The sequence below is a fragment of the Rhinolophus sinicus genome, chromosome 14 (genome assembly GCF_057876585.1).
Source record: "Rhinolophus sinicus isolate RSI-liver-muscle chromosome 14, RSI-T2T, whole genome shotgun sequence".
NCBI lineage: Eukaryota > Metazoa > Chordata > Mammalia > Chiroptera > Rhinolophidae > Rhinolophus > Rhinolophus sinicus.
Window position 1 is genome coordinate 7115598 of NC_142514.1, and position 14099 is coordinate 7129696.

At 59.9% G+C, this 14099-nt stretch overlaps 1 protein-coding gene across 6 annotated transcripts in view; it reads right to left on the minus strand.

Moving 5' to 3' along the window:
• Positions 1-14099, minus strand: part of CASZ1 (castor zinc finger 1) — a 150191-nt gene that overhangs the window by 22540 nt on the left and 113552 nt on the right. For all 6 annotated transcript variants that reach the window (XM_074334061.2, XM_088790113.1, XM_074334060.2 and 3 more), the window contains 2 exons: positions 4766-5251; positions 524-1364 (listed from right to left, as the gene is read on the minus strand). In XM_074334061.2, the coding sequence (XP_074190162.2) occupies positions 524-1364; positions 4766-5251 (1327 nt within the window). The remainder of the gene's footprint in view (positions 1-523; positions 1365-4765; positions 5252-14099) is intronic.

The following is a 14099-nucleotide window of genomic DNA, read 5'->3' on the forward strand; positions in this document are numbered from 1 at the left end:
ACACACTCACCCCAGCCTCTACCTTCTCTTGCTGCCTTCCCCATGGCCCAGGCTCTGAACCTGGGAGCCACGGCTACCAGCTTGGACTCCAGAACCCCCAACCCAGAGTAGAGATTTTCCAGCTGACCACCCGCCTGCATTTGGCCCTCGTGGTGGCAGGCAGAGAAAGCCCATCACAGGCAAATGGGGGTGACAGGAGCCCATGGTATGTGTGTTAGCAGAGCAGCACGTGCACAAAAGCACCTCGTGTGTGAGTGTGTGTGCACAGCAAGACGTGTAGTGTGCGGGCCCATGAGCTGCGTGTGAGCGATCTCGTAGGCAGAGGGATCAGTGTGTACGCGTAGTGTGCACACGTGTCTGGAAGCACGTGCAGGAGAATCCGAGCGTGTATGAGTGTGGGTGCACAGGACATGTGCAGAAGGTGTGAGCTGTGTTCACAAGCATGAGCTTCAAAGGCAGGGCAGTGGGCCTCCCGGTATTCCAGTCCCACTCAGGGCTGGCATGGGGGGGGGGCGTGTCTTACTTGACAGTGGAGACGGTTCCCGTGGTGATGGAGTCTGTTTTGGAGAAGGTCGACTTCAGGTACTCGGGAGTGTTGAAGGGCAGGGAGGCAGGTGGCTCGGGCCCTGGCCCGGGGGCACTGGGAGCAGTGGGCACGCTGGCGAGGGGAGCAGGAGCCAGGCTGGGCGTGGGCGGAACCTTGGTGGGGCCTGGCTTCTGGATGGCCCGGACGTCGTACTTGGAGGGGCGCCCCACCTTGCCTGTCTTGAAAGCGATGGCCCCGCCCATGTCGGGGCTGCCCTCCCCGGGTTTGAAGAGGTGCAGGTACTTGACATTCTCCAGGTCGTACTTGGATGGCTTCTTGTAGGTGCTCCCATTCTGAGGCCGCAGGTTCTCACCTGTCTTCAGTTTCTGGATGAAGAAGTCGTACTTCGAGGCGCGGGCCACCAGGCCCTGCATGGGGACGCTGCTGTGTGACGGCAGGGGCAGGATGGTGGCCTTGGTCTCCAGGTGCGCTGTGCTGCTGGGCAGCCGCAGGCCAGGCAGGGGGCCCACCGCCTCCTTGCCTGCCCTCTCCTCAGTCTTGGTGCCATGGGCCGGCCAGGAGAGCTGCTCGCCGGCCTTGAGCTTGCGGATGTACTCCTCGTACTTGGAGAAACGCGCCCGCTTGCTGAGGGCGTCCTCGGAGGCGGAGGCGGGCAGCACGGAAGAGGTGGCCGCCTCGGGGGTGGGGCCTGCTTGCAGCTTCTCGAAGCTGATCTTCCTGGCCAGCTCGTCCCTCGTGTTCTGGTCGTCGTAGCCAAACATGCCGAGGAACTCGGTCATGGTGGAGGCAGCATAGTCCCGCAGCGAGGAGGCCTCTCCTGCAGCAGGAACGACAGGCGGTCACCTCTGGGAGGGAGCAGGGGACACAAGGGACAGGAGCCCACCCCCCACCCCTGTGAGCCCCCACCCAGAGAGGGAGGGGGCCGGTGTGGGGAGGGGCGGAGCGGGACATGAGCTATGGACATTTGGCTCACTTGTTAGGTTTTACGACTCTTAAATTAATTTGTTTTAAAAAAAAGTAATTAATACTGGGGTAAAATAAAACGAGTTCATCAATGCCAGGAAAATCAATTTCCTAAATGTTCTGGCCGATGGCTTTTCAGTACATTAAACAAAGTTTCATAAATGTCTCCGCTCTCTCGCCTTGGCCTAATATGAAAGAGAAGTCATTTTACTGGAAGTAAGGCCAGATTCCAACCTGCCTCTGGAGGTGGGGGTGGAAACGGGGCTGGGACAGGTAGAGGTGTGGGCCTGTGGCTGAGCAGTCGGGGCAGCCCAGGGCTGAGCGAGCCACTGTGCCAGGGGCGGCGGTGGGCCTGGCTGAGTCTACGTGGAGGACCCGCCCTGATCCCCACAAATGGACACACAGGCCCCTTACCCTGGGAGGATGAGGGCTCGCCCCCAGCCTCCCCAGGACCCGGCCTCTTGGCCCTACCCAGATTCCAAACAGGGCTGAGGTGGGCAGAGACCCGGCCGATGCGCTGGCTCAGACTCACTCAGGCCCTCCCACCCCCGCCAAGATTTATGACGGGAGAGTCCTTCAAACCTCCCCTGTCATTCTCTGGTCATTCGTGCTCATACATAGGGTGGGCCACCCTGAGGAGAGTCAGGGCCATAAGGTTGGCCCTGCTGGCCCTGAGCAGCACCCCCGAGTGTGAGCCACCACCTGCCCCACCTGCGTCCACTCCAGGGCACACTGAGAAGCCCAGAGCATCGGGAAGCGTGCGCACACACACTCACAAGCAAGCTCATGCCCACACCTTCCTAATTCTACAGACACACACGTACACAAACCACCTGAAACCCACGCCCAGCTCCCCAAGACTGGCCTCGGGATGGCAGGGGACAAGATGATGGCATGCTGCCGGGGCTTTTCTCTGCAGGCGCCCCTCCTTCCACACACCACCTCCCACCCCAGCAGACACGTGACTCCCCAGCACACACACACAACACACTCCTGCTTGCACTGGACACCGTCTGAACACCTACTATGTGCTCTGGCCTAAATAAGGTGGGTGCACATGGAGGGTGAGACCCACAAGGGCCCCAGGAGACATTCCTGTTCTCTCTACGCGTTTTCAGAGCCAGCACACCCGGACACACTGAGAGCGGCAGGACGCCAGGCTGGGGGTCCTGACAGCACAGCCAGGGGAAGATGAGGCCAAAGAGGGGGTGAGAGGCTCAGAATTCCAACAGGGCAGGAGATGTGAGGGGGTCTCCTCCTGACCCCCACCCCAACCTGCCAGGTCTGGTATCCTCAGACCACACCTAGACGTTGTCTCATAGAGCAGGGCTGGGCTTGGGCACCAGAGAAAACCCAGCAGGATGTAACGAGAGGCTCTGAGCTCCTGGCGGGGGAAGCAGTCCTGGCGGAATGGACCCCGTGTGTGAGGAGAAGATAGTCATGGGTAGCACCTGGCACCTGAGGTGGGCAGTGACTCAAGGAGCCAACACATAGCTAGTGCCCTGGGGGTGGGGGTGGGGCAGCGGCCAGCGGGCTGCAGTCCTGACCCCAAGCTACTGGGGGCTGGGGCCCAGCCTGGGGGGAGTGGGCTCTGTTGCTAGATTCAGCGGCTCAGGGACTAGGGAAAGGGGCTAAAAATAGCTAGAGGCAGCTGAGCCCTCACTATATATGGCAGAGAAACAGAAGGCCTTGAAGGGCAGGCGGCTTAGAGCAGGGAGGGGATCAGGCAGGGGTCCTGTGGGCAGCCCACAGGCGTACATTCCTCAGTCCCAGGGCCCAGAGAATGTGGCCCGAGTACCAAGCCCACGGTGGGTGGCTAGGGTTCCGGATGGCTCTCTCCAGGGCCCAGGACTGAGCAGGTCTTCCCAGGTGTCACATTGCAGTCCCACTGGGCCTCAGACCAGAGGGGTAAGGCCTGAGGCCATGAAGCCACTGCCATTTCTAGCCTTGCCTCCTGCCGTCTTAGCCTGCCAGTCCCCCAGAGGAGAGAAAGCAGGGGTCAGGAGTCCAGGGCAGAGCTGGGCACAGGAGGGGCTGGAGCACTGACGGCTCAGCGGCCCTGCTCGTGTCCCTGTCCCCCACCTCCTCAGGCCCAGCGCAGTCACCTTGTGTCTCGGAACGGCAAGGGCTTTTCCTATCAGAGGAAACTGAAGGTCACACTTTTCCTCATTGATCTTGCAATGTTTGTTAATTACTCTGTCACTGATGTGGCGAAGGATAATTAAACAGCTCTGTTTATATCTTATACGCATAATTATGTGGCTGCACAGGGCTCCCCGTGCAGGGAGGAGATGTGCCCCTCACTGCAGAGGGAAAGGGGTACGGGAGCAGGCAGGGGAGGCTCCGGCACCAGGCACATGCCTGGGAAGGAGGCCGGGGAGCTGAGAAAAGATCCCAGACCCCAGGCTTCCAGTCCTAGGGGTGACGCCCCTGCCACCTGGAACCCCAGGTCCTCTCTCCCCGCAGCAGCAGGAGATCTGAATTGCACTGAGTGTAAGGACAAAGAGACACCAGAAAAGCCGGGCCTTAGCCACCCCGTGGAAGAGAGGTCCGCCAGAGGGCCGTGGCCGGGGCAGGTGGACGTAATGGGAGATGCGGCCGGTCCATCCTGCGGCCCTGTGCCTTGCCCGAGAGGTCCTGCTGAGGATAGCCGGGACCTCTGGGAAGGAGAAGGCAGGCGGTGAGACGTGGGGAAGACTTCGGGAGGAACCAAGCGAGGGTGGGAGAACAGGCCTATCCTAGAGTTTTTTGAAGAAAACCCCGAGAGCCTTTGCAGACCGTGAGCCAGTGGGGCTCATGGCGCTCACTGCTGCTCCCCAGGCAGGCGCCCGTCCTGCCTGGTACCACGCCCCCCAACAAGCTCCTCCCTATGCAGGTGTGTGTTGACAGTTGGCTACGCTGTCTGCCCATCCACCCCTCCATCTCTCCATCTGTTGCTTCCTGAAGACTCACCATGTGTTTGGCCGCCCCCTGCCCCAAACCTGCTCACACACTTGGGAAGCTGCCTTGTCAGGCCCTTCCCTTCTCACCCCCGGTGCTTCTCCCCCACCCGTCTCCCCATCCCAGGCATTAGCTTGGCCCCAGCCCACCCTCCTCACGAGTCCTCACTGGGTCAGAACGAGGTGCCAATATTTGGAGCAAGAGTGCGGGACGGGGAGTGTCCCGTGGACACACCTCTCGCCCCCTCCCCATCCCACCCCCTCCCGCTAGGGCCCCCTCACCAGGTTATGTCCCATCCAGGCTTCCGACACCCACCTGAAGCCTGCTTGGCACCAGGGCCACCGCTGTCCTTGGAGGCCACCCTGTCTGTGCTCTTCTCCAGCACGCTGCCGTCCTTGGGGAGCTCCTCGCCGTGGTCCTCCTCGTCACTGCAGCCCTGGGGCTGCACCATGTAGACGCCCTCGGGCGGCAGCTCCAGGCCCTCACGGGCACTGCGCCCCAGCACGGGCGTGGGTGCCGGCTCCTCACTGTACTCCCCGTTGACCCACTTCTCGATCACCGCCCGCCTCTTGTCTTCTTCGCTGCGAGGGGCCCGGGCCACCCCTGACTCAGGGCCACTGCGCTCTTTGTCCTGGGGCCTCAGTGGGCTGCCCTCGGTGTGGGAGCCAGCCTCCGCTCCCTTCTCCACCACCACCTGGCGGCTCAGCTTGGCGCAGATGGCGTTGAGCTTCAGGCCGCCTTTGCGCTTGGCCGCCATCGCGGGCTTGCCTGTGGGTGGGTCGGTGCACCGGGTGCCTTCAGCTGCAGGATAGAAAGAGAGGTCTCAGAGGCGTGCGTGCCAGGCATGGCCCGCCACCTCGACTGGGATGGAGCCTCTGCCCCTGCCTCCCCCAAGCCAGAGGTCTTCCCAATCACGGTCCCGTCACACTGCCCTGACACTGCCCACTGCATGTTTGAACTCTCACTAGACTGTGAGCTCAGGGGGACCAAGCTTGCCCATCTCTCTATCCAAGAGCCGGGCACCAAGCCGGGCATGTACTAGTTGGTTCAAGAAATATCCGTAAACGAATGAATGAATGAACGAATGAATGACTCTTCAAACACAAGGGCCAGTCTTCTTCCCAGCACCTGGTTCCTGGAAGCACTTTCTACACTTACTTGGGCCCTAGAACCCCTGTTCTGAGAGGCAGGCCGGCCATGCCTCAGTTAGTATAAAGGAGGCAGCGTGACCTCTGACACACGAGGACACAGGGGCACGCAGGCCATGTTGTGGGTGAGATGCTCACACGTGGAGTCAGGCTGCTGTCACCTGCCGGCTTTGCACCACAACCAGCTCCTCAGCCTACGTGCTCTCAGCTGACAGCCAGGGAGCAGCCCGTGCCAGCCTCTTGCCGTACTGTCCCAGTGCACTTGGCTGGCAGCCGTCCCCATCTGAGCTTCGCATCCCCGGCAGCTCCTCTGCCCAGCCCGGTCCCTGGGCCCCAGCCGACGGCGGCCAGTGCTCCCTGAGAGCCTTGGCCTCTCTTCTCCAGCCACTCGGGGCCTTCCTGAAGGCCCCCCCTTTTCCTTGTTCCCCCTCACAGACACTCTCGTCTCCTCTGGCCATTTACTGTCACCGCCCCTTTCTCCAGGCCTCAATCAGGGCATCCAAGGGCACACTCCCCCCAGCTCCTCCGAGGGGCACTCATCCCTGCCTGAGACCCTCACAGCCTTCTCCGCCTCCCGCAGCTCCTGCAGCCCTGGACGGCCTGGCTGGTCCCGGGAAGCCCACTTCCCAGCCCTGAGAAGCTACAGCTGGAACTGGCTGGGATTCCTCAGGTGCACAATGGAAAGCCCAGAAGCCACCGTCACAGTGCCTAATCCCTGAACACGACAGCCCCACGCAAACAGCCCGAAACTCTAACGAGACTGCCTGAGTGCTAGCTACCTCCCCACGACTGCAGAGCGGGCCGCACACGGTCCTGGGGGCATATGCAAGCCCACTCACTATACGGCCATGGACCTGCAGTAAGGCCCACAAGGGTACACACACACACACACACACACACACACACACACACACACACGTTGATTTGTGTATCTGTCTGCCCGCCCGTCCATCTGTCCATCCATCCATTTAGTGAGCTCCTACTGTGTGCCCCTATGGTGGAGCCAGGGGTAGGGTGGTGGCCCTGGCAGAAAGTCTCGGCTCACATGACTTTGGGCACAGGGAGCCTGGAGAAGCTTCTCGATGGCAGGGCTCCCTCACATGTCCCTCAGCAAAGGAGTGGGCATGTCCAAGTCTCCACATAGGTCCAAAGGCTAAGTGAGGGCAGCGGCTTTGCTCCCAGGTCCATGGTCAGAAGGGGCTTCACTCCAACGGATCACACCCTAAAAACCCACACACCTGGAAGCCCACTGAGAGGGCCCCCTGGAAGCCATAGTCAGACAGGATGGCCACACCTGTGCCTGCCAGGGGACCTCATCCCACAAGTAGACTTCGCTTGTACACATGGATGGTTGTCTCCAATACAGATAACGCTCAGTGACCCCAGACCTGCCCTTGAAGCCCAGATGGGCCCAGTGATCCCAGCCCAGCCCAGCCTCCGAGAAGGGTCTGCTTTGGCTCACTCCAGTCTTCCCAAGTCCTGTGGTCCAGGCCGTGCTGGGCCCCACCCTTGCTCAAGCCGGATGCCCACTGTACCCATGTTTGTCCAAGTCTCCGAGCCTGTGCCGCCCACACCCAAGTCTCCAAGTGCCAACATGGGGTTCCTTCTCAAAGCTCCATGATGGAAGCCCTAATCACACATCTCACCCCACCTGCGGGCCAGCCGCCAGGCTCTGTGACACCAAGTTTTCTCCAGCAGGCCTCTGGGGAACAGGCCTTCTCTGGTCCCCTGTGTCCCCTGTCCTGGTGGCGAAGGGAAGGGTGGGAGTGGGAGAGCCCGCTCTATTTTTACTGGGAGGTAAGCAGCCAAGTGTGTATGGCAGACGGCGAATGAATCTATAAATATTTATCCCAAGGAAGAGGAAAGCAGAAGCTCCCAGGGCCGCACTTGCTGCTGGAGACACGCTCCTCCCTGGGCCCCCACCCATCCTGGAGCCTCCTGGCAGTGGGGCCCACCCAGCCCAGCCCACCCTCTCCTGATCTCGGCTGTGTGCCTGGCTTGGTCCCTCCTGGGCCCCCACCAGCTGCGATGCAGCTGTGTACCCAGGGCCCACTCCCAGCCTGCAGGCCCCTTTGCTCCGCCTACGTCCCCTCCACCTGCCCTCCAGCTGCTGCTCTGCCCCAGCCCACCTGCCTTCCAGATGTTGCCCTCCCTCTGACTCCACTGCTACTCCCCGGGGTGGAGGTAGAGAAGGCGTGAGTGCCTGGGGTACAGGGCAGGAGGCAGAGAGCCGTCTTCCTCTTAAGTGGGACCGTGTGCGAGGATGGGGCGGCGGGCAGGGGGCTGTGAGAGCCGAGGTCCAAGTTGCCCATCCGCCACCCACCCCGCCTTCCTGTTCACCCCGTGGGGCCGTTCTCCCCTCCCTATCCATCGGGGCCCTGGGACCTGCAGACTAACCCCCTCGTGGACTGACCCCAGGCTCCTGTCCATGTAAACATTCCCTGACTTTCTTCCCTAAAATATAAACGCCGTGGCCGGGCCTCAATGGGAGGAAGCCATCCGTCCCTGGCCCTGTCACTGCCCCTTTCATCTCCTTCCCGCCACCAGCCTGCCCGCTGCTCTATTTACACTGGACACTTCCTCTGGGAACAATACTGCCCAGGAGGCAGGCTTGGGCTGGAGGGTGGAAGGGGAGGGAACTCCCGTGCAGCTTACCCAAGGCTGAGCACCCCGGAGGAGATGAGGGGCAGGGCAGCTGCAGGGGGCCCGCCAGGCCTGGGAACAGGAGCAGGCTGGTACCTGCGCACAGGCAGCGAGCCCCAGGGCTCTCCCAGCCTCTGGCCTCTGGCCCGGTGGCTCTAGGCTGGCTGCAGTGAGCCTGGGAGGTGGCACAGCACCATGGTTATGGCCTGGCCTCTGGTGTCAGACAGTCGTGAGTTCATGCCTGGCTCTGTCCCTTGCTAGCTCCGGGCCCTGAGCAAGCTGTCTCCCCGTGAAAGGGCTACAGGACTGTAAGGTGAGAGAGTGCCTATTGGTGCCAAGCACAGGGCCTGGCAAGCAAGGACCTGGGAAAAGGCAGCTGAGCCCTGAGTCAGACTGGCAAGTGTGGTGCCACATCTAGGCATGAGATCCCAACGCCAGGAAACCTTACCTGGCCAGAAGAGGTAGGGGAGAAAAGAGAGGCTGGAGGGCTGGGCTGAGTGCAGGCTGCCCTCTCAGCAACAAATGGCCCCTCCCCAGCTCCCAGGGTCTGAACCTTCCCTCCCAGGGCACCAAACAACAAGCTCCCTAGCAAACAACCCTCTCTGACCTGAGCAGATCCTGCTCAGGCTGGAGGAAGGAGGGGCAAGACTGGCCTGTCCCTGCACCTCTTCAGGCACTATCTTACAATGCCTCATAATGAGCCAGCGCAGCCGGCGCTGTCATTGTCCCATTTGATGGGGTGGAAACTGATCCTGGAGCCGTGAAGACATCCTAGAGCCTGAGTTCATGAAGGCAGGGCTCAGACAGGTGCCGGCCACGTTCCCATTAAGCCTCCCGGGCAGGCTCTAGGAAGTCCCAGGCCTCCCCGCCGGTCTCCTCCTCACCCCTGCTCCCGGTTCCCATAACACGGAGCCTCCTAAAGTGTTAACTGCGATGGGTAAAATGGTGCAGCAGATTGCTACAATAAATAATTTACTGATATTTATAAATATTCAAATCAGCCAGCTTCAGAAATCGAATGAAGGGAGGGCCCTGGGAGAAGGGGCCCGTTATGGCAGGAATCTCATCGCTCCCTGCAAAGGCTGGGAAGGCCAGAACTCCTGCCAGTTCTGGGGGGAAAGGGGGGCTCCTCTACCTGCACCCGGGCCCCTCATCCCTGATCTCTGGGGACTAAGGGGTTCAGGTGGCTGGAATGGCTCTATCTCCTCACCTGGTCAGGGCCAGGCCCCCTGCCCTGGGCTCAAGGAGACCAGAAGTCCCAGTGCTCATGGCACAGGTCTCAGAGTTGCTTCTCCTGCCTTGTGGGGGGTAGTCCCCAGGGCTGGGCAGGCCTGGCAGCCCCTCCCCACCCGTGAGTAATGTGTTTCGAGGCCGGGCGGCCTGTCAGCTACCAGGCACCGGGTGCTTTATGGGCTCTGCCTGGTGGCTCTGAACTCCCTGGTAGGAAATAAAGTTCTCCCTGCACGTCCCTTCTAAACATTTCACTCAGTGGAAACGGTGTTTAAGAAAAATGAGGACATATTTCTTCCTAAGGATGCAGTGTCCCCTTTGGGCGGCCTAATGCCCGCTGTATATCAGGAGGTGGTAAGGCAGGGGCCATACACCATCCCCTGGGGTGGGGGCGGTTCAGGGCCCACCTGCCTGCTGCCAGGCAGCTCGGGCACCACGGGCACGGCTGGCCCAGTCTGGTGGCTGCCCGTGCCCACACCGCTGAGAGCAACACAGCGGCTAGAACCCTCTGAACACTGCCCTTTGCAGGGGAAGATGCTGGACACTTCACAGTGTCACCTCAGTGACCCTCCAACTGCCCCACGTGCCCACTGTCCTGTCCCCGTTTCCAGATGAGGAAGCAGAGCCCGGCAAGGTTGGTAACGGCCGACAGTCACCCAGAGTCAGTGCTGGAGCTGGGATACTACTCCACTCAGGCGTCCAAGGTCAGAGACCCCACACACACCTCCCACAGCCTCCCATCCAGGTGGCAACAATGTCGGAGCCTCTAACCCACCACCCCTAAGAACTTGAACTTGACAGGCTGCAGCCCCCGTGTTCAGATGCTGGGCCTGTTCATTCAACACACTCTGAGCACCTGCTACGGGCCAGGCCCTGAGCTGAACCCTGAGGGTGTGATGCGAGCAAGACAGACTGTCCTGTCCCTGCGTCCTGGACAATTCTGTTTAGATGAGGGGGCAGAGTTCCAGTCATTACAAGCAAAATCGCTGTGGTGCAAAGTTTAGGTGCCACAGGAGCTATGAGTATAGGAAGCAAGGAAGGGTTTCTAGAGATGTCTGCACCTCCACAAGCTCCCTCGGTGGCTCCACCAGCCCTCTCACCTCTCTTCTGCCCCCACCACACAGCAGCCCATGTGCATCTTAACGCTTCCCTCCCATCTTCTCCAGCTGTGACTTCCCTACCTCACACAGGACCCATCCCAAAGGAGAGGGCTGTCCTTCCCCCTTGGGCCCAATCCCACCCCCAGCGTGGAACAGAAGGGCCGCCCAGCTTTTGCAGGGGGGAGGGGTGCAGAGGGGAGTGGCCACTGCTCCCTGAGGGCTCTCAGCCAGGTCCCTTGGTCCCCAACAGTTCTAAGCTGGGGGGGGGGGGAATGACGGCTGCTAGGCTCTACTTGCCCCCCTTTGTTTATTTATTTATTATGATTTTTTAGTCCAGTTAAAAGGTTTACTATCCAGACGCGTCTAAGTGGCCTCACTTAGCGTAAGTAACTCTATAAATCAGGGGAACTGTTAGCATCCACCGCACAGGCTGGCCATCAATCTCCCCCAGGTCACAGCCAAACAGGAAGGGGAGAAAAAAAAGAGTTACCACCCAGGGGAGGTTTAAAACACACACGGCGCACACACAGACCGTGCGCGCACACGCACACTCAGGCGTCTCTGTATTTGTACAATCATTACATTCACACGTGCACATGCAGAGCGGCCCGGAAACTGGCAATGCTGCGTGTGGTCACCATAACAGAGCACAAACACGGCTCCTGCAGCCGGAAGGGGAGACAGAACCTGAGGTTGGAAAGCCTCGGGGGGTGAGGGGGACCCCAGGGCCTGGCTCTCAGGGCGCAAGCTGCCCTGCCCAAGCGAGTGCCTCTGAAGGGCTGCGGAGGGGCTCTGGCCCCCTTCCCTCTGTGGCCCCTGCCTCTGCCAAGCCCAAAGGCACCAAGTTTCCCCTTTTGTGCGCCCCAGGCAAGCACTCAGCGGGGAGGTGGAGCCCAGAGAGAGGACCAGGGAGGCTCTCAGTGGCCGGCCACTGCAATGGGGCGTGTTGTCGTCCGAGGTCCTTGTGCACCGGGACCGGGCACGCCCCAGACACGGCACAGGACTCGAGAAGGGCCACACTGCCCAGAGGCGTGATTAGCTGCTGTGCAGAGAACTCGCGGGTGCCCAGGCGAGCCGAGTGCCCCGAGCAAGCTTTCCACAGCCGCCTCAGGAATGCCCTGCCTTTTCCCTTCAGGAGGTGCCGTGATGGGCAGAGCGTGGCCACAGGCTCCACCCTACCCTCAGAGGGGCCACAGACCTAGAAGACCCCGGTGGGAACTGGAGTGGGGAGGCCACTCCTGGGTGGACACTCCCCGGCTTCTCCTGCATCCCTTCTGGGTCCCTAGGGCAAGGCAAGGCAGCCCGAGGGTGGAAGACCCCCTTGCTCACCTCCTTTCACACCTCGCCCCAGAGGCCCCCCGGCTCACCCACCCGCCAGCCTGCCCGCTGCATCTCCCCATGAACTCTATTTCTCTTTCCTCTCTGAAAACAACTGAGCTGTAAATACTGTTTAACCTTCTCCCCCCCTCCCCCCCACCCCCTCCCCTCCGCACTATAAAAACACAAATATGCCATAACTCAGCCGGCCTGGCCGCCCAGCCTCCAACATGCCCCGCGCCCGGGCCTCTCAGGAAGGTCATTACAAACGACTTTCCGATTCACTGCTCCTGAAATAATTTTGTGTATTAAAACCTGAATCTGCACTTTCTGGGGCCGAAAGCCTCGCTTAATTATGGCGGGTGTCCTTGGGACGGACAGTGATTCCTCACTCGCCAGCCCGTGCTCCAGCCCTCCACCCGCCAGCCCGCCCCCCTCCCTGGGCCCAATCTGTTTTCAAAGTGTGTCTGTCCTTTATTAAATTGTTTTCTTTTCCACATTATCAGTTGCCATGGAGACCTCATCTCTCGGATTATTTGAATTTCATTATATCTATTGATTTGGGAGCATTTCATCTTTTTTATTGTTTTTCTGTCAATTTTCAAAACGAATAACCATCTAATTTGCGTCAGTGCTGATTATGTTTGTCCCTCAATAGAGGTCGGCAGCTGCGCTGGGGAAACAAATCAATGAAAAACCATCATAAAACTCCCCACTCCAGTCTCCAGGATGTGTGGGTGACATTCCACGCCTGCGAGAGACATACTCATCAGCTCCAAGTTCGGCTACGGTGGCGGCCGCTCCACGTCCGCCTCCTCCGGCCTTAATATTTAATTTCGCGATTTGGGGCATTATTAGTGGTGTTTTTATTAGTGCGTGTGCATGTGAGTGTTTCATAGTGGGCTGGTTGTTTCGTTAATTTGTGGGTGAGGCAGGGAAACCCCGAGGAGGGCAGGGAGGTCGGTCCTGGGGGTGCGGTGGGAAGTAGAGAAAAGGGGGGAAGCGCCGAGGAGGGGACGGAGGACCGGGATGAGGGGCTGGAAAAGGGGGGGATGCAGAAGGGGAGGAAAAGAGGGAATTCAAATTGCTTACTTTGTTGGTTTTTTTTAAATAATTTATGCAATTTTAAGCATTTATGTATAAATTTTTTAATAAGCCACCCTGGAGCAGGATGGCCATTAACGTCCCAACGTCCTTCTGTCCAATGGGCTGGCGGAGAGGATCAATTTCTGAGAGTACTTTCCCTTTTTTATGACATGATAAAATGCTTTTAAAGCAACTTACACAAATATGGAAATTTTTTTTCTTTTCCTCTGTCCCCTCTCCCTTCCCCTAACAGCCTTCATACCCACCAGGGAGGGGGGTGTGTGGGCACACACACGTGCTCATGCTCTCGCCTGCTGGGGAGGGGGGCAGCGGGGGCGGGCAGGGAGACAGCCCCAGTTCTAACTGGAACTGGCCGCCTGTCCTTCTAACAAGGGCATAAACTTTCATTACCCATGCACGCAGTCAAAGACAATTTAGGAAAACGCGCTGCTCGGAAAAGGAAAACCTCAGCGATTCGTGGCCCACGCCGCAGCCATCTGGGGGGCTCTCGCCTCCAATGCCAGGGAGCCGGGGCCCTGAACCTCTGGCCCTGCCCTGCAGGACACAGGGAGGAGGGGCCCTCGTGGGAGGCAGCTGCTGAGGGAGAGGAGAGACCAGCCAAGTGCGAGGGTCTTCGCCTTGACCAGATGGGAGCACCCCAGTGTTGGGCAGGGGTTGGGCCCCCTCGGTTGTGCCAAACCCCCGGCACTCCATTAATCCCACCAGGCGTGGGCCCCTGAAGGCAAGTGCAGGGCTCTTTATTTCTGCCACCCAGTGCTGGCACAGAACAGAAACTTGGCTCTGTGGGTGGATGGACAGAGAGGGAACGAGCAAAGACAAAGTAGGAAACCAGGCCCAGAGGTCCTGCGGTCCCTGAAGGAGACTCACCAACGCAGGGGAAAGGCTCCCTCTCTAGGTGTCACCTGCTCTGAAAGCGGGTCGGGGACAGGAATGCCTCTGGGTGTAGAGGATCAGGGGCATCAGAGTGAGAAGGGGTGGCCTGGCCATCATCATTCCTGTCTTGGGCCACAGCCCCTAATTCCCTGAGATGGAGCCCCCAGGCCCTATGCGGAAGAGGGCAAGTGGCCAGTGCACAGCTGTGGGGACCGCCCTTACTTCTACGTC